General features: G+C 41.4%; 1 protein-coding gene across 1 annotated transcript in view; it reads right to left on the reverse strand.

Moving 5' to 3' along the window:
- The window catches only part of BANK1 (B cell scaffold protein with ankyrin repeats 1), a 165718-nt gene that overhangs the window by 134097 nt on the left and 10384 nt on the right, over positions 1 to 21237 (reverse strand). The window contains exons 2-3 of the mRNA XM_061993195.1: positions 14385 to 14501; positions 7340 to 7621 (exon numbers count right to left, since the gene is read on the reverse strand). Of these exons, the coding sequence (XP_061849179.1) occupies positions 7340 to 7621; positions 14385 to 14501 (399 nt within the window). The remainder of the gene's footprint in view (positions 1 to 7339; positions 7622 to 14384; positions 14502 to 21237) is intronic.

Here is a 21237-nt window from a genome sequence, read left to right on the forward strand (position 1 = left end):
TAACTGAGCACTATTTCTATTTATCCTGAGTACTTATGAGGGCAGGTTCTTAGTGGGGGGTGGGGAGGAAGAGTGCACTTACATAATTAAAGGCAATCCATGCTATGAACAAGAGTCCTAACTGAAGTTTAAATAGGCTACTTTGTACCCGTAAGTTTTTTACTTTTGTATACCTCACTCTGTAACTGACTTAACATTTTCTGGACCAAGTTCTGTCCTTATAGCCATTTAAGGAAGTACACAGAGACTCTGTAAAGAGCAAAATCTAATTCTATACAAAAGATGTTGTTCTTTTGCTATCCTAATACTGAAATATTTTTCAGTATTTAGATAGGTGCTATACTTCATTTTTTGCAGGGATAAGTGTTACAACTGGGAAATCAACATGACCCTTATATATTCCTGCTTCCAAGAAGCTGATGTTAACTCAACAGAAGTATATCATGGTGAAATTACAAATAGCAACTTTTTTATAGCAACATCTGTGTGACAAAAACTACACAAAGCATGCATTTCAGAAGGACTTCTCTAGACCCCTTACAATAATAACTTTTCAGTAATTGTGCTTGGTAACCACAGTGCAAAACCTAAGGAGAGTCAATGATATATGAAGTGCATGCAAAACCATAGAGTCACAGAGCCATTTTACAGTTCTAGCGGCAACATACTGCTGAAAATCTTAAATTATTTGTAAGCTTTAGAAATAGTCTCACAACTGCAACTAAATTCTGACTGGTAAGTGTTGTGCCATAACTAAGACATAAATTTGGATGGTGTCTGCTTGCAACCTTGAAAAAGCAGACTAATGATGATAAAACCATTAATTCATTTTAAAAATAAAAAAAATTATAATCTAAATAAACAACAGTAAAATCACAGGACATTAATTTAAATTGCTATGTGCTGCTTCATGTCCTAGTCATTTGACTTTTACTACTTTATTAATAAAACTTTTTATGAGCTTGTCCTCAACGTTTTCAGTGACTTTAGATGTCAGTGCATTTACTTCTTCAGGTAAGCAATTTTCATTCAATTAGTTTCAAAAATAAGAGGAAAAAATATCACATATATGCATACTTCAGAATCCAAGGATACGGGTCACTATGTTGATGGATCAAAACATGAGTTTCCAAGAAACCTTGATTATATACCAAATAAACTCATCTCTGGATTCTGTAGAAATAAAAGAAAGAACAAAGAACAAAGCTGAAGCAGGAGAAGGTGGCAGTCTCAACATCATATCTCTGGTTGTCATCTCCAGGCTCACCCTCCAGTTTCCCTTATGGTTTGAAATAGCCAAGATCACGTGCCAGATGAAACAAGTTAATAACATTAACCACAGTTTTTTGCTGACAGTCATCCCTGTTACAGATCCCCATCACTGCATTGGCATCCCAGCAATCATTCTGTGTGGAGATGGAGAAACAATATCTCAAGAAGATTTAGTAATGTGGTAATGTTAGCAGCAGTCCCTGCATAGCAAAGACTCAAAGACTCATGGGCAGACCAAAATGGAAATAAAGACTATACCATAACACACTTTTAGCTAACAAATTGCCCCTTCTGCTTACAATAAATTCATACAGATCATTTTCATTTTAATAAAAATAATTAATTGGCATTTAAAGTGTTCCTCAATAAGCAGATGACCTCACTCCCTTAAAGTGCTTAAACAGTTGTATACACTGTCTGAATGTATATAGGAAGCACACAGCCACGTGGTCTCACTGCAACCTCCTTGTCAGTATAGGTGGCCATAACCACCCACCTTACTTCCCTCTGTTTTCTTGGTCTTTTGTGTCCATGAAGACAGTGGGAAAGCTTAAGGAGTTTAGTTCATTAGTACAAGTCTTACTGACAGCTTAAGAAAATCCACCATCATTAGGTAGTCGTATATGAGTACCAACATGAGGAAAATTTTACAGAACACCAAAGCTGTGAATTCAGTATGTGAAATATTACCTCACTATTTACTGTTATACCCAAATTTCTTGCACAATTCCAATAAAGTTTATGCCACTAGACTAAAATGAAATAGAACACAATACCATAAAAGCTTATTGTAAAAATATACTGCTTAATTTCTCTTTTCTGTGACACGTACAATGGAAATTGCCCTCATATTTGGAGTGGGCTGAAAATTTGCATATGCTAAGCCCTATTTTAAGCTCACAGCCTGTTTGTCCTATATTTATTTGAGACAAACACCCAGGGCTAGTATCTCATTAATTCAGACGTATACCTTACTAGTGACTGCAAAAGTAGTTTTCTTAACATTACTTTTTTTAGTGATTAAAATTGAGTGCAGGTACACTGAATACTTTCTAGGCAACAGTCAAAACTTAATGGCATATTGCTGTCTCAGGTAAAATCACTTTTCCTGGGCTGTCAAAGATGGTGGATACAGTTTCCCAGCTGGCTTATATTACTTTATGTACCTCTTCTCACTTTTCAGTACAATAGCTGGTAAGGAATGGATACATGTGGGTTAGTTGAGCAGTTCTCAACTTTAAAATTCTATAGAAGTAGATACTCTATAAAATTCTATAGAAGTGACAAGAGTTGTTTTGTTGTGCTGTAAACAATGAAACCTAATAAAAATGCAAGCAGAGTAATGGATACTTATGACTCCTGAGCTGTACTGAGAAGTCCCACCAAAAGGTCTCATGAAACTGTCAGCACACTTCACAAACGGTAACACTGAATATTATTTGTATTACATAAGAACTGCTATCTTTGTGCATCGTCAATACCAAGGCACAAATAACTATTAGAGGAATTAAGGTCATCTAAAGATCGAAGCAACTACTTCCAGCTGCAAATAGCTATATCTACAAATGCACTGATTAAACATATGGCTAGCCTGATTTAAAATGGAAGTGTTTCAGGACTAAACAAAAATTCCAGTTCTGTCTAGGTTAAAAAAATCCAGGGTACTGAATTAATAAATTGAAAGTATGTCAATTTAATATAAAAAAGAGGTACACAGTTCAGCAGACCAATGATAAGTTGTAGAAAGAAAAAGGGAAAGGAAGAGATAGATGCAGACAAAATGTGTCTCCCAGTTCTACTTGAAGCAATATTAGGGAAAGCTATTAAAAAAAAGTCACAATTCTACAGTCACCCTGGGCCATCTTAGACATTAACATAGAATAATAAAAGTTCTGAGTGTTCTACTCTTTCATAGAGATTTGTCCTTTTTTATTTCAACAGGCCCTTACACAAAATTCAAAACCACCTCTAAATCCAATTGTAGTGAATAGTGACATTTTTTGTGATCAAGTCCTCCTAAATGAATCTTTTGACAATATTAAAAATATTTGCATTCCACTTCATGCATAAGGTAAATACAACAAAATCTGTCACCATTCAGGAAATATATGTTAGAGTGTCCAGTTTCCATGTCTTAGTTCTCCTTTTACTCCTCCAAGAACATGTTCAAACAGGAATGACAAACCCTTCAGATTTTGCATTAGAACCACACTATAGAGCAAACAGGCTCTACGCTGCGTACAAAAAGCCCTGCATCTTCCATTTTATTTAGTTTCACTGAGCATTTTACTTAGTATTGGGTTTTGCCTAGAATTTTTGCCATGTATATTACTTTGGAGTTAGAAGGAAGTTTTAACAGATGAAGAGCTCTAGCTGCTCCAACAAGATGAAATTGGCATCATCTGGTAGGTGAAAGGTTTTAGCAAAATTATGGGAGGGGAGGCATATCAACTAAGATTTGATTTATTTTGCACCCTCTCAATTTCAGACAGTAGAGACTGTACAAAGATAATACAATCTCAAGGAGAAGAGACAGCTGAGAACTTACCTTGTCTAGGAACTCTGCAGGGTAAGGAGAAAGCTTGGTGGAAAAGTGATTATTACTAGTACCTAAGCTACATCATTATTAACATTATGAGGTAACAATCTGATTTCGAATCCATCTTCAGTTGTTCTAACTGACCACAATCCACTCCTGAGTCCTGACATCAATTAGACTTAGTATCTCAATGGTCCATTGTGCTAAGTGATTAACAGAACTCAGTTGCAGCAGTGCACATCAGCATCACGTGGTGGTGCCATGTAATCATTGTAATTAAAGCACATCACTAACTACTTAAGACTGATAGAGTGACAGCTCGTGTTAATAGCGAAGAGACAATAAAGTAGAAATGCATGAAGGAAAACATTAACAGCAATGAATGGTTTAAGGAGAACATAATGGAATGAAAAAGCATGAAGAACATACACAAAAGTGTTTTTATCACTATATCTAGAAGTAGAAATATAAAGGACAAGGGATGAGCACTGAAAACAAAAGTGACAGAAGATGATGATCCATATGGAGATGGGAAATCTTGTGAGTACATAGTCCTGAAGAAAGGCATAAAAAAAATATTGGGAAAAATAAACCAAGTTTATTTAATAAGCCCTTAGCAAGCTATTTTAAGTATAATGACAAAATCTTTTTCCAAGATGCATAATCTGTCAAAATCCATACCATAGATATCATAAAACCTAAGAGCTTGATAGGATGCTACAAAAACATATCATAAACATAGGCACTGCAAATAGTCACCCTTATCTTTATGCAATGGTAAATAGTGATGTAACATGCACATCTTCATTCTTCAGAGCTTAAAACATCTAGTTGACAGCAAATCTCTCAGAATTCTTTCACTGTGCAACAGAGATCTCCTGGCAAGCACTGATCTCGGCTGGCCTGCCAGTGCACACCAGTACGTAAAAAAAAAAGGCCAGAGCAGTTCTCAGCAATGTCTACAGAGCAGGGCTTACTCCATGAAGCACCAGGCAGCAACACTACCCTCAGTCCTGGGTCTAGTTCCATCAATTGCATTTGTCTGATCTCAGACACAGTCTATGCATCCCTCATAAAGATGTACACACTGAGACCCAGGCCTTCAACAGCTATTCATTAATTCAGCTTTGCATTCATCTCTGAAGTTGCCAATATTGACTACTGACAAAGAACAGATAATTTGAGCACCTATTAGTCACTTGACATTACAATGTAAATGAAATCCCAAGGGCAGATGCAATAAATATTTTTGTGAATGCACAGACCTAAGCAAAGAACCAACATCTGCCTTCTAGGAAATAGTTTGCAGTTTCCTGTGCATAAGTCAACAGTCTCTGGGCCCAGTTCCTTCTTCCTATATACAGACACACACGTATAACATAGACTCACTGTTTTCATTCCACTGAAAAGCTGCCAGGGAATTTCAGTCTGAAGCTAGATATCAGACACAGACAAGAAATCACAAACACACTCTAAACCAAACCAAGCAACTGTAATTAGTCCTCAAACTTAAAGCCTGAGAGATGCCCAGAAAAAGATACACTGAGGAAAAGGTTAATAAATACTGAACAACAAGAAATGTGAGAAAAGAAGATGGTTGGGAAGGACAGTTTTGAAAGCAGTGATCTGATAACAGCCAGACTGTGCATAGACACATATTGGGCAGGTATGAAAGCCCTATGTTATAGAATCATAGAATGGCAAGGGTTGGAAGGTCCACCTAGATCAGGTCGCATAGAAACACATCCAGGTAGGTCTTGAAGACCTCCAAGGAAGGAGACTCCACAGCCTCTCTGGGCAGCCTGTGTCACTACTCTGTCATCCTCACAGTGAAATAGATTTCTCTTCTGTTTAAGTGGAACTTTTTGTGTTCCAGCTTCATCCCATTACCCCTTGTCCTGTTGCTATCTACAATAGAAAAAAGGGATGTCCCAACCTCCTGACACCCACCCTTTAGATATTTATAAACGTTAATAAGATCTCCCCTCAATCTCCTCTTCTCCAGACTAAACAGCCCCAGTTCCAGCAGCCTTTGCTCATAAGGAAGATGCTCCAGTGCCATGATTATCTTGGTGGCCCTGTGCTGGACTCTCTCCAAAAGTTCCCTGTCCCTCTTGAGCTGAGGAGCCCAGAACTGGACACAGTACTTTAGATGAGGCCTCACCAGGGCAGAGTAGAGGGGGAGCAGAACCTCCCTTAACCTGCTGGCTACACTCTTCTTGATGCATCCCAGGATGCACCTCATGGCCTTCTTGGCCATAAGGGCACATTGCTGGCTCATGGTTAGTTTATTATCAATCAGAACTCCCAAGTCTCTCTTTGCAGAGCTGCTCTTCAGCAGCTGTACTGGTGCATGGGGTTGTTTCTTCCGAGATGCAGGACTCTGCACTTGTCCTTGTTATGCTTAAGCTTATCTGCTCAAGCATAAGGGAGCAGGGACATCCAGCTAGGTCACTCTGATTCAGCTGGGGTCACTCTACCCCATGTTCAAAAGAATATTCTTGGTTGTTCATCTTCATTAAAAAACAAGTTAATTTCTAAGTAAAACTCCTAATCTGTAGGATATATTTCTCAAGCACAAGCTCCCATACCAGTAAAATGGCACCTAACAAAGACAGAAACAAAATATTCTGCTTGGTAGACAAAATCATGACAAAATAGCAACTGCTGAGAGTAGGTAAGAGACCTAGAGACTACAAAGAATCAGTAGTCAATATGCTCTCAAAAGAAAATACATAGAAATGTACTTGAAATTTGTGCATTACTTCGATTGCTTTTCCAAAGTGACCCATGCATCTGTTTTTCAAAAGTTATCTGTTGTTTTCATTTGTGCAAACCATGGCAAGGTTAAAATTTGGATTAAACTATACCACGTGCACAGATTTTGCTATTTCAGTACCTCTCTTTTCTCAGGAGAGGGTTTTTTCTTACATTCCAGAAGTGCTAATCTTTACATTAATGCTTCATTGTAGTTTCCATGGACATGCAAACACATATAAACTGGATGCTTTTAGTCCTTCCAGTACAGATTTATTACTTGTTTTTGTGAAAGCAAGAGGGAACTTGTGCTCTTACAGCTTTTGTGTGACACACAGGAAGTGATGCCATCTATGTCTTACTCCATATTTATTTTTCACTCTGTCTGACTTACAAGAAATACATATACTGCCACATTAAGGTAATTTGAAGAGATGAAACATAAACCCATAGTTATGTAGTTTCTGAGGTTTGTAAATCAAGAAACAGAGAAACAAGTGTATGTCAACCCTTCAATCTCACCATGAAGTAGTGAAGGTAGGTTAACTACCAGTGGCATCTTTTAGACTTTCCAAAGCCTCTTCCCCACAAAAATGAAGCTAAGAGTACAAACATTTCATCACATATCAATGATATCAAACTAAAACTGTTGAATTAAGTTGAAGAGAGATGACCTCTCCATAAAATCTGAATTACTGCTTTTTTCTCTTCCAAATTATAACAGCTAAAAAAAATTTTAATAATTATACAAAGTTATCACTTTTAGATTACCTGGTTGAATAATTCCAGTAACAACAGAGAGATATTCCTCAGGTTCCTGATCAGCGGAAATTTCTTTGCTGCCTCCATCCAAAGTCAGTATCTCATAAAGAATCTCCGAATTCTCTACCCCACAAAGTAGAATCACCACATTATCTGGAGGTTTTAGAATTTGCTCCAGAAAATGACTTCTCTTGCGATTCAGGCAGTTAAGAAGCCCACATGACAGTATCAGGACTTTACATTTATAACAGGGTAAAGAGAATAGCTTCTGGTGCTTGAAAGATGAAGTCTCTAGATTGTTGTGGTAGTTTGAGCCTGGCTGGATGCCAGGTGCCCACCACACCGCTTTACCCCCCACCTCCTCAGCAAGCCAGGGAAGGGGAGAAAATAAGATGGGAATCTCGTGGGTTGAGATAAAAGCAGTTTAATAAATAAGCAGCAAAGCCGCGCGCGCGGGAAGCAAAGCAGAAGCAGATAAGCTGTTACTCTCTACTTCCCATCAGCAGCGATGTCCGGCCACCTCCCGAGAAGCAGGGCTTCAGTACGCGTAGCGGTTGCTTTGGGAAGCCAGAAATGAATCTCGCCTCCTCTTCCTGCTCCTTTCCCCCAGTTTATATTCCTGAGCTGACGTCATATGGTATGGAATATCTCCTTGGTCAGCCTGGGTCAGCTGTCCTGGCCATAGTCCCTCCCAAGATCATGCCCACCCACAGCTATTGGTGAAGGTGGGGGAAGGAATGCTGGAGGGACAGCCCTGATGCTGTGCAAGCGGTAGTCATAATATTGATATCAACAGTAAGCACAGCACTGCAGGAGCTGCTGTGGAAAATCACTACCGTCCCAGACCCACTACAGTCTCCACCCCTTATTCCATACCATTTATGTCATGCTCAGACAAACCATCTTAACAATCCATATACATTCTTATATACTCTCATTAACCAGTACCCCCACTCTTCAACAGACAAACATCATTCTTGTATTCCCTCTTGCATCTTGCATCAAACAAACAAACAACATTCTTATATCTTTCATTCTCTGTAGATGTTCACTGGAGCAGGTCATAACTTCTGTCTCATCCATCAAGATGAATATCCAGGCCAGGGGAAACAGTATGTTCAGTGTTGGGCACCAGCACCGGCTTGGTTTGTCCACTTGTTCGGTTTTTCTTGCAAAGTTCATCTACAACAGATAACTCACGTAACAGGTTATTTTTCCCCCAAGGTTAAGTCTCCTTGAGGTACACATCGAGTTTCCCCATCCTTTCTCATCACCCACCAAGTACAGCCAGGCCCTTGAGCAAAGACAATCCCACGAATGGGTTTGCCTTTTCCCATGGGAGGTGCAACCCATACTGCCTTCCCCAGCCATTTCCCTGGGTGCACTACGGGGACCTTATCTCCTCCCACAGTATGTAGTGGTTTTGTTTGGGCAGGACCAGGACGGTTAGTTGAACCTCTGCTATTGACCAGCCAAGTGGCTTCTGCTAAATTTTTATCCCACTGCTTCCATGCCCCATTGCCCAGTGCTCTCAACATGGTCTTTAGTAACCCATTATATCTCTCAATCTTTCCAGAGGCTTGTGGGTGATAGGGGATGTGGTATATCCACTCAATGCCATGTTTCTTTGCCCAGGAGTTTATGAGATTATTTCGAAAATGAGTTCCATTATCTGATTCAATTCTTTCTGGAGTGCCGTGTCGCCACAAAACTTGCCTTTCAAGACCCAAGACAGTATTTCGGGCAGTGGCGTGGTTGACAGAGTATGTTTCCAACCAACCAGTAGTTGCTTCCACCATGGTGAGTATATACCGCTTGCCTTGATGTGTTCGTGGTAGTGGTCCAACATAGTCAATTTGCCAGGCCTCACCATACTGAAAACCCAGCCATCGGCCTCTGTTCCAGGGAGACTTGATTCGTGTGGCTCGCTTGATTGCGGCACATGTTTCACATTCATGGGTGACCTGTGTGATGGCTTCCATGGTCAAGTCCACCCCTCGATCACGAGCCCATCTATATGTTGCATCTCTTCCCAGATGTCCTGATGTTTCATGGGCCCATCGAGCTATAAATAGCTCACCTTTACGCTCCCAGTCTAGATCTACCTGAGCTAGTTCAATTTTAGCAGCTTTATCTACCTGTTGGTTATTCCATTGTTCTTCATTGGCACGGCTTTTTGGCACGTGAGCATCTACATGACGTACTTTCAGAGTCATATTTTCCACCCGAGCAGCAATGTCTTGCCATAATGCAGCAGCCCAGATGGGTTTACCCTTGCGCTGCCAGTTGGTCTTCTTCCATTGCTGTAGCCATCCCCATAGAGCATTAGCCACCATCCAGGAGTCAGTGTAAAGATAGAGTACTGGCCACTTCTCTCGTTCTGCAATCTTTAGAGCTAGTTGGATAGCCTTCACTTCAGCAAACTGACTTGACTCACCTTCTCCTTCAGTGGCCTCAACAACTCGTCGTGTGGGACTCCACACAGCAGCTTTCCACTTACGATGATTTCCTACCACGCGGCAGGATCCATCAGTAAACAAAGCATAATGCCTCTCATCTTCTGATAGTTCATTATATGGTGGTGCCTCTTGGGCGCGAGCTACTTCCTCAGGCAATGCTCCAAAATCTCTGCCTTCTGGCCAGTCCATGATTTCTTCCAGGATTCCTGGGCGATTAGATTTCCCCAGCCGAGATCGTTGTGTAATCAACGCCATCCACTTACTCCATGTAGCGCTGGTTGCATGATGTATAGAAGGGGTTTTCCCTTTGAACATCCAGTGTAACACAGGCAGACGTGGTGCCAAGAGGAGATGAGCTTCTGTGCCAATGACTTCTGAAGCAGCTCGAAGTCCCTCATATGCTGCTAGTATTTCTTTTTCAGTTGGGGTGTAGTGGGCTTCCGATCCTCGATATCCTCGGCTCCAAAACCCTAATGGTCGACCTCGGGTTTCTCCAGATGTTTTCTGCCAGAGGCTCCAGGTGAGACCATGCTCTCCAGCGGCAGTGTAGAGGATATTCTGCACATCTGGTCCTGTACGGATGGGCCCAAGGGCGACTGCACGAGCTATTTCCTGTTTAATTTGTTGAAAAGCTTGTTGTTGCTCAAGGCCCCACTCAAAACAGTTCTTCTTTCTGGTGACTCTAAAGAGAGGGCTCACAAGCTGACTATAACCTGGGATATGCATCCTCCAGAATCCCACAAGGCCCAGGAAAGCTTGTGTTTCTTTCTTATTAGTCGGTTGAGACATAGTAGCTATTTTATTCACAATATCCATAGGCACATGCCGACGCCCATCTTGCCATTTTATGCCCAAAAACTGTATCTCTTGTGCAGGTCCCTTTACTTTGTTTCTTTTTATAGCAAAACCAGCTTTCAGGAGAATCTGTATTATTCTTTTCCCTTTCTCAAACACTTCTTCTGCCTTGTTGCCCCATACAATTATGTCATCAATGTACTGTAAATGTTCAGGGGCATCACCCGTTTCCAGCACAGTTTGGATTAGACCATGGCAAATAGTAGGACTATGTTTCCACCCCTGGGGCAATCGATTCCAGGTATATTGGACACCTCTCCATGTGAAGGCAAATTGTGGCCTGCACTCTGCTGCCAATGGAATTGAGAAGAATGCATTAGCGATGTCAATCGTAGCATACCACTTGGCTGCTTTTGACTCCAGTTCATACTGGAGCTCTAACATGTCTGGTACAGCAGCACTCAGTGGTGGTGTCACTTCGTTCAGGCCACGATAGTCTACTGTTAACCTCCACCCTCCATCAGATTTTTTCACAGGCCATATGGGACTATTAAATGGAGAATGAGTTTTGCTAATTACTCCTTGAGCCTCCAGTTGATGAATCAACTCACGGATGGGAGCCAGGGAATCTCGGTTCGTGCGATATTGCCTCCGGTGCACTGTCCTGGTAGCAATTGGTACCTGTTGCTCTTGAACTTGCAGCAATCCCACAACAAAAGGGTCTTCTGAGAGGCCAGGTAAATTAGAGAGTTGTTTGATTTTCTCTGTATCTACAGTGGCTATACCAAAAGCCCATCGATACCCCTTGGGGTCTTTGAAGTACCCTCTCCTGAGGTAATCTATGCCAAGAATACAAGGGGCCTCTGGACCAGTCACAATGGGGTGTTTTTTCCATTTGTCCCCTGTTAAGCTCACTTCAGCCTCTAATACAGATAATTCTTCACATCCCCCTGTCACTCCAGAGATCCAGACAGAATCTGTGCCTCTATACCTTGATGGCATCAATGTACACTGTGCCCCTGTGTCTACTAAGGCTTTATACCTTTGTGGGTTTGATGTGCCAGGCCATCGAACCCACACAGTCCAGTAGATTCGGTCATCCCTTTCCTCCTCCTGGCTGGAGGCAGGGACCCTCTATTTCTGTTCTTCATCAGAGTATTCGCTATCTGATCCTTGCAATTGCAGACCTGAAGTCTCCTCATCGGCTTCGAAGGAAGTAGTTGCAGTTCTTCTATGTCTTGGAGATTGTTGATTGTCCTCTTTTGTTTTGGCAGCCACTCTGCTGACAGCCCTCTTGGGCGGTCCTTTTCTAACAGCTGCCTTCCCCCTTAGTTCACGTACACGCGCTTCTAGCTTAAAAGTGGGTTCACCATCCCACTTCCTCATATCCTCTCCTTGGCCACGCAAAAAGAGCCAGAGTTCATTTCGCGGTGTACTCCTGCGTCTGGGACTTCCCTTTCCCCTGGTCGGGACAGTGGATGACTGAGTTCTTGAGGCAGATCTAACAATCAGGCCATCATCCCACACTGATGAGGAGGTGCAGAGGCTCTCTTCATAGTTCTGTAACCAAGAAGATACCCTCTCCACTGTTGGTATGTCCATGTCTGGATGATACACCATTGCCAGGATATTAGAATATGTAGCTGGGGCACTCTGGATCACTTTTCTCAACATGGCCCGTGTACACTGGACATCGTCTGGATCTGTGGAGGCCTCGACATTATCCAGATCACCATAGATGACTTCCAACACAGCTAATTCCCTTAGATATTGGATCCCTTCATCAGCTCTAGTCCACTTTCCTCGGGCATTTACAAGGTCTTCCTTGAATGGGTATCTTGCCCGTACACTTGAGAGGAGCCGTTTCCAGAGACTACAAACTGAGGTTTTCTTTCCAATGCCTTTATCAATTCCCCGGTCCCTAGCAAGAGATCCTAGCTGTTGGGCTTCTCTGCCTTCCAATTGTTGACTGTCAGCCCCGTTATCCCAGCATCGGAGCAGCCAGGCACCAATCCGCTCACCTGGCTGGCGACTGTAATCTTTTCGCATATCTCTAAGTTCTGTTGAGGTGAGGGACCGAGTAGTTTCCATTTCCTTTTCGATTTCTCTCACTTCTCCTGATCTCCTTACCGAAGGACCAGTTTCTTCTTCTAGCCTTTCCTCTTCCTCCTCGTCTGCCCTTACTAATCGATGATATGGACTTGACCTCCTTATCCACTGCTTCTTTTTCACTACTGGGGCAACCACTGTGGTTGTTGTTTGGTTCCCTGACTCAACCATGGTAGTCTCAGGTATAGTTTGAATTTCCACCTCGGCCATAGTTCTCTGAGAGGGCTGGACTGCGACTGACTCAACTATGTTGGTCTCAGGTATAGTTTGAATTTCCACCTCGGCCATAGTTCTCTGAGAGGGCTGGACTGCGATTGACTCAACTATGTTGGTCTCAGGTACCGTTTGAGTTTCCATTTCAATTACAGTTTTCTGAGAGGACTGGAATGCAGCTCGGTAGGCAGAGGCTAGGCCCCAGTATAATGCCTGAACCTGATGGGCCTCATTAGGGTAGGTAAGACACCCTTCTATCAGGTAGCGTGTCAGTAAAGCAGGGTTTTTTATCTGTTCAGATGTAAAATCCCAGATTACAGGAGGTGATAACCGTCCTAGGAATTTGCCTAAATTCATCCACATACCCTGCCACCCAGGGACTGGCCGCTTCAGGGGGCATTTTAACATGTTTCCATCGCAAATTTGTACTCTCTGATACCCAGATGACTCCAGATTCCACAAGATATATAATATACCAACCATGTTAATTAGTAATATTAAAACTCTCGTATAAGGGTGACTAAGGACCTGGGAAGTCTGTGTAACAGAATTGTCTAGATCAGTCCGAGCTGAGGAGAAAGAGGTGCTTTGCCCCATGGCCTCCACAAGATAGCTCCCACAGCACACTAAATTCATCAGTAACAGAATGAGACTTGCTATTATTATTTGGGCCATCATGTTCCCAGGCCCTTTCATCCTCTTCACAAAATTATATAGCCAGCTTAGCAAAGCTATTAAGGTTAAAGCACAGCCGAGAGTCAATGTTAGGAGCATCATGTTCCCAAACATTAGAAAGTGTAAGATAAGCTGCATAACAGCAAGGCTCCGTGACCAGCACAGGAACTTTGCTCTCATTGGTTTACTGTAATTGCAATGCAGTTAATGTAAATCTGCTATTATCTCGCCCCACGTTGGGCGCCAAAAGGGCTGTGGTAGTTTGAGCCTGGCTGGATGCCAGGTGCCCACCACACCGCTTTACCCCCCACCTCCTCAGCAAGCCAGGGAAGGGGAGAAAATAAGATGGGAATCTCGTGGGTTGAGATAAAAGCAGTTTAATAAATAAGCAGCAAAGCCGCGCGCGCGGGAAGCAAAGCAGAAGCAGATAAGCTGTTACTCTCTACTTCCCATCAGCAGCGATGTCCGGCCACCTCCCGAGAAGCAGGGCTTCAGTACGCGTAGCGGTTGCTTTGGGAAGCCAGAAATGAATCTCGCCTCCTCTTCCTGCTCCTTTCCCCCAGTTTATATTCCTGAGCTGACGTCATATGGTATGGAATATCTCCTTGGTCAGCCTGGGTCAGCTGTCCTGGCCATAGTCCCTCCCAAGATCATGCCCACCCACAGCTATTGGTGAAGGTGGGGGAAGGAATGCTGGAGGGACAGCCCTGATGCTGTGCAAGCGGTAGTCATAATATTGATATCAACAGTAAGCACAGCACTGCAGGAGCTGCTGTGGAAAATCACTACCGTCCCAGACCCACTACAATTGTAAAGTAAGATTCCTTCTTCTTTCACTATGTGTCCAAAAAGAGATTTCAAATACATAGCCCACTCTTCTGCTTCATGTTCATATATCACGAGAATATCCTTCGTATTTTCTAGAGAGAAGAAAACATTTTTTAAAAAATAATTTTAAATGCATTTTGTATCTATTGTAAATATCAGAAGACAGATCATTTTCCTCCCCTCTTAAAAACTTGAGAGGCTGAAAAAAAAGAGAAGTCATCACCTTGAAATGACAACCATCTGCTTATTTCTAGATCAAGGCAGAAAGATTGCCTGGTAAAATAGCTCAGAATGTTTTATGTTTTGAATAGCTTCAACTAGTATTTCAGAATAAATGCAGAAATCTCAGTGTAGCAAGCAGAGCATATTCACATTTCCTGCTCACTCTTTGATTCTTGACAAATAGGTGATTAACTATTAAAAAAATGCAACAGTTAGCTTTTAGTGGCAGAAGTATAGAATACATATTTAAACACCAGACATGATCTGACTTCATCATGTTTGGGACGTTTAGGATATTTTGGCAGCATGGTATTAGGATAGTCGGTGACCTTCCTTTAGTGTCCTTATTCTAACAAAATTACTTACAAACCTGGCAAAAATAAATCTAGAATTATATCTTTTTAAGTTGCACTTTCCCTTTAAAATGTAAAACATGATGCCAGTAATAAGACTGATACTCTTCCATATTGTTACCACAGTGACAGTATGAAACAGAGACAACAGACACAAGCTGAAACACAGGAGGATCCCGCTAAGCATCAGGAAGTTTGGGGTTTTCACTGCGAGCACTGGCACAGGCTGCCCAGTGAGGCTGTAGAATCTCCCTCCTTGGAGACGCTCAAAAGTTTCCTGGATATTGTCCTGGCTGTAGGTGGCCCTGCTGGAGCAAGGCGGTTTTACAGTTTGGCTTTTGAATGTCCCTTCCAACCTCAACCATTTTGTGATGCTATGAAACCATAAATAACTCTGATTTGCTGACCAATGCAATATACATTAAATGCCAGAGTAGCTTAACAGCCTTGGAGTAGCTCACAATCACATCCCTGTGGACCAACAGTTTGAGACTCAGGAACAGATACAGCTGCTGCCCTTTAGCTCCATTAAACTTCACTGTATCTCCAAGTTTCCTGATGGGTCAGGCAACCTAAATGACACTTGTCCCCAGTGCACCAGAGCTTCTTAGCAGGTAAGCATCTACATTTCTTCTTTGTGAACACCAAGAGACATGGAGATGGTGGTCATAAACAGAGTTAAAATGCCTGTCAGAAGCACAATGGATCTGGATAGTGGGATGCAGTGTTGGAAGCACAGTACAGATGAATAAGAATCTTGTCAAGGATCTCACGTAAGTCCTTGTACAAAAGAAGAATCTAAAACTAGTTCTCCAGTCCAGGATTATTGCTTTAACTGTTGGATTTCCCTTCTTTTTAGAAGAAATTGTTTCTAATTTTTTTTCGTCAATTCTTTGCTCAGGAGATTTTTCAAGCAAAGTTTACCAAGCTGAAGGCTGAAACCTGTAGAGACTCTATAGCTTAGTCTGCTGTGTTCATTGCATGTCTATAAACTTCTTGGAGGACAGCTCCCACCTTTTAAACATCTGTTAATACTCATCATAGAATCATAGAATGGTAAGGGTTGGAAAGAACCTTTAGAGATCATCTAGTCTAACCCCCCTGCAGAAGCAGGTTCACCTAGATCAGGTCACATAGGAACATGTCCAGGCGGATCTTGAAGACCTCCAAGGAAGGAGACTCCACAACCCCTCTGGGCAGCCTGTGCCACTGCTCCCTCGCCCTCACAGTAAAGTAGTTTTTTCTTATGTTTAAGTGGAATTTTTTGTGTTCCAGCTTCATCCCATTAACCCTTGTCCTGTTGCTAGCTACTATAGAAAAAAGGGACGTCCCAACCTCCTGACATCCACCCTTTAGATATTTATAAATGTTAATAAGATCTCCCCTCAGTCTCTTCTTTTCTAGACTAAACAGCCCCAGTTCCCGCAGCCTTTCCTCATATGAAAGATGTTCCAGTCCCCTGATCATCTTGGTGGCCCTGCGCTGGACTCTCTCCAGCACTTCCCTGTCCCTCTTGAGCTGAGGAGCCCAGAACTGGACACAGGACTCCAGATGAGGCCTCATCAGGGCAGAGTAGAGAGGGAGAAGAACCTCCCTTGACCTGCTGGCCACACTCTTCTTGATGCATCCCAGGATGCCATTGGCCTTCTTGGCCATGAGGGCACATTGCTGGCTCATATTTAGTTTATTATCAATCAGGACTCCCAGGTCTCTCTCTGCAGAGCTGCTCTTCAGCAGTTCAACCCCCAGCCTGTACTGGTGCATGGGGTTGTTCCTTCTCAGGTGCAGGACTCTGCACTTGTCCTTGTTGAACCTCATGAGGTTCCTCTCTGCCCAACTCTCAAGCCAGCTGAGATCTCCCTGAATGGCAGCACAGACTTCTGGGGAATCAGCCAGTCCTCCTAGTTTGGTGTCATCAGTGAACTTGCTGAGGGTACACTCTGTCCCCTCATCCAGGTTGTTGATGAAGCTGTTGAACAAGACTGGCCCCAGAACTGATCCCTGTGGAACTCCACTGGCCACAGGCCTCCAACTCAGTTCTGTGCCATTGATCACCACCCTCTGGGCTCTGTCATTCAGCCAGCTCTTGATCTACTTCACTGTCCACTCATCCAAGCCACACTGCTTGAGCTTTCTGATGAGGATGTTATGGGAGACGGTGTCAAAAGCCTTGCTGAAGTCAAGGTAGATGACATCCGCTATTCTCCCCTCATCTAGCCAGCTGGTTATGCACTCATAGAAGGCTATCAGGTTGGTCAAACAGGATTTCCCCTTGGTGAATCCATGTTGACTCCCCCTGATAACTATCTTTTCCTTCATATGTTTATTGACAACACTCAGGAGGAGTTGTTCCATCACCTTTCCAGGGATGGAGGTGATCCTTTCAAAAAGTTTTCTGTCACAGGATATCATATGAGGCTATGCTCAATATGGTAGTGGGTTTTGATATTTCAAGATGACTGACCCTGACCAATACATTAGAGCAGGGTAATACTTGTCAAAATATATTTGGACAGGTGACTGCTATGTTTTCTGTTCTGAAAAATGTCTCTTTCTATTGAAATGCTGAAGTTCAACTGTAAAAATAAATAGTAGTGTATTTTTCATTTAACTTGGAGCAAAGTTATGTATTTTACAACACTAGGATAAGAAACCTACTTGCTGCAATGTTATTTGTTTTCTGTAACATTCATTTGACTTTCTATAATTCCCACACACAAAAAAATAGAAAGAAAAAGGTATGATGATTTCCGTGCAGTTTCAAAAGAAGAAATTATATTAACCGAGCTGTAAAATCAGAAGTTTTTTTAGTCTGACCACACTGTTTCTTATCACAGGAAATGGAATCATCAAGCATCTTCTACTTTCAGCCTCTATTTACTAAAAGCCCTGTTTTGGTCCTTTAAAAATATGGATTTAAAGAGGACACAATCCATGAAGAAGATTTAAGTTTCAACTTCCATAGATTATAATTTTATCTATTCCTGCAAGCTTAAAGAAGTATCCACTCTGAGAAATACGTCCCCTAATGTCTTTAGACTCTCACAAAATGAATCTTAGCCTCACCTTCATTACAGTTTGTAAACTGGAATTATTACTCTTCCCACTGCGAGAGGTTTTGTAGAACACCCACCTTTTTTTAATTTCTGCTCTTTTGTTAACTCTCTATCTTTTAATTTTTTTTTTCAGGAATCTAAAACTGTATACAGGGTAGGAGTTCCTTGATAAATGTGTGGGAAGAATAAAATAATCACACTAGAGATTACTTCAGATATGCATAGAAAGCTCACATTCCATCATTAAGCTAAAAGGACTCATTTTAAGATAATGTTCAGATGTTCTTCCTTCTATTAAGATGGACTAGGAAAGGATATAATGAAGTAAAATTGCAGGGAGGGATATAAAAAGCATGTTTTGACTTAATGGTAAAACCACTCTTTTATAGTTTCACAAAATCTTGGTGTCATGATTGTGCAGACAGTGATTTACTGGTGTCTTTCACAGCATCCACTTGGCCTAGAGCCTAAGTGTCTTCTCCATATAGAAGCAAGTCACTGGTAAGGAATGGTGCACAACTGGTAACACCCAAAAGTTATTCTCACATCCCAGAAAAGGAAAGAACTGCTGGACCCAAGCATTCAGGCACAGTTGAAGAGCCCTCTATGTGCTGGATGTGGAGTAAGTCCTTTGGTAGAAATATTTTTAAAGAGCTGATATGAATAACCATTATAAAAATACACACAAGGTAAAAAGTTCACCTCTGTGCAAATGGGCAGTATGAGACTTGAGTAATCAATAAATTCTAAAGATAAAAGTGAGGAAGTTGCATTGAAATAATAAAGAAGATGAAGTAATATCTGCACCTAAGTCTATAGCTTTGATCATCGCTAAGTGTGAATGAGAAACGGGTTTTAAGATGTTTATTGAAGGCTCGACTGCATTTCTTTTTAACTATATTGATTTTTATATAAGAGAAAGAAAGCTTTATTGGTATAAGACAAGAGAGTGAAATATATTTAACACCACACTTGATGGAGGAAAGGCTCTGCAATGTACATCTCATAAAACTTTCATTTAATACAGCTGCCATATTTAATTTGTCTTTTCTATCCACACAAAGAGAGAAGAGTCATACTGTTGAGGGAAGACTCATATGAGTGAGGTACTTCATGCTGCAGTTTGGTGCAGTGTTTATTGGTTTGAAAAAAACAGCTAATACTATCAAGTTGCCTGTGGGAAACCAAATATAGGTTTGTTTTGAATTACATGCTTGGTTGGGTTTTTTCTGCCATTGATCTGCCTTTCAGATTGAGAGTTAACTTCAATATTAAGCAGGAATGCAAGACCTACATCTTACTTTCCTAAAACTAGATTAAAAGGTGAAATATTACTCTTTCGAAATGCCTGCCAGATTTTAAACGTAGAGTCAAAGTTTACCCTAGGAATATTTATGAAGACTCCTATCTAAAATCCATTCCATGTAACTTTAGCTTTTTCCTGTTTCACAGCATTTTCACCTCCAGACACTTTGCTAAGACATAGATGCTTGAATGTAGTTTACTTGAAAATTGAAGCCCACACAAAGCTCTGCATTCAAAACAGTATCATCTCAACCTGAAACAACAAAAGCTGAAGTCGAGCTTTAATGCAATACTACCCAATACTGAATACACAGCAACAATGCTTAACTTCTCAACTAAGCCTTTCCCTCTTCATTATTTTCATTTCTTACTAAATATTTCTTTGAAGTTACTGCACTTAGAATATAATGTAAGCTGAGATGAATTTCATTCCCTTGAAAGTTAATGTAATAGAAACTATCATATCCTGACAAAATTAAGCTATGCTTCAACTACTCCTACTTGGAAAGTGACTCAAATGCAGAAATAAAATGTATTATTAGTTGAGCAATGAGAAACAGTAAGAGAATTTATGCAGTCATCCATAACCTGAAGGGTTCTTCTGACAAGCAAAACTATTCTCTAGTTACTGGTGTGTGGTTGCCTAGAAAACAAGGATCGTGGCCCAATGACAAAAAGTCAAGCATGAGAAACATAAGGATGTGTATGAGATCCAGACTCCCATTTTTCGCTCAGAGGTTTGCAAAACTTTTCTTCTAATCTCAAGAAGATTAATTTCCTTTTTAGCTGTGTGTAGGATGAGAATGGCAAGCATACGTACTAGTTGAAATAAGACTCAAGAAACAAAAAACCTTTAGTCTCCTGGCCCTTTTGTCATCTTTTCACAGAAACTGAATCATTCACCTCCTCTTATTGCTTGCTCTTATAACTTAAAATTATATAAGGAACTATGGAAGAAGTTTCACTTTCATTTCAAAGAACCTCTGCAATTTACCATTTGGAAACAGAAGGAGAACATTTAATTCAGCACTAATCAGTGGCCTTAGTATAATGAGCTGCCCCTCATTCATCCAAAAGCCATCGATTTTCCCAGCCACCACACCTGACACACATCCAGTAAATGCATCTTAAAATGCATCTCTAGCTCTTGGTTGCTGGAATTCTGCAAGGCAAATCCCCTGAAGCAAGCCAAAATGCATTCATCGTGGGAAGGACAGCAGAAAGCACTTTAGAACTACTTGCAGATAATGGAAAATATTTTGAAGTCGGTCATGTTGCTTCTCAGAGATGTTCCACTAATGGAAATGAAAAATCATAAAAGCCTGCTTGTAAACTTTAGAGTGAGATCACGAAGCAGCTAAATTGCCGCAGTGCTATGGCACACCTGTTCCAATTAAAGCAATTATCCTAAAGCATGGGACATTCCTGCCATCACTGTGTCAGCCAGCAGAGTGACTGTGCTTCTGTTCTCATATGCCTATTTGACTAGCATGCAATAAGAACATCTTAATCGTTTATGTACCTTCTGTTGCTAATCGCTAATCTATGTGTGAAAACAAATACTTGCTCTGTCTGTATAAGATCAAGCCTCAGGCCTTCACCATTCTTCTCACTAAGCTCAGTGAAGTCTGGAGTGGGCAAAATGAAGTTCTGTGGAGAGTGACAGTTTTCCTGCAAATGACATGAGTTTGGGCTTGACCTTGTGGGCTTTCTCTGTAAAACAATTCCATTGAACGCCCCTACACTGACAATGGGAACACGGAGCCAAACAAATTCCTTTGCATTTGTAATGTGGTCAAGTCACTAAATTAACCATAGCTATATAACAAACTATTTTTATTTCTGACCATCAGACAGAAAGAAATTGAGTTAGTCACATGAGTGCAAGCCTG

The sequence above is a fragment of the Colius striatus genome, chromosome 3, assembly GCF_028858725.1.
Source record: "Colius striatus isolate bColStr4 chromosome 3, bColStr4.1.hap1, whole genome shotgun sequence".
Taxonomy (NCBI): Eukaryota; Metazoa; Chordata; class Aves; order Coliiformes; family Coliidae; genus Colius; species Colius striatus.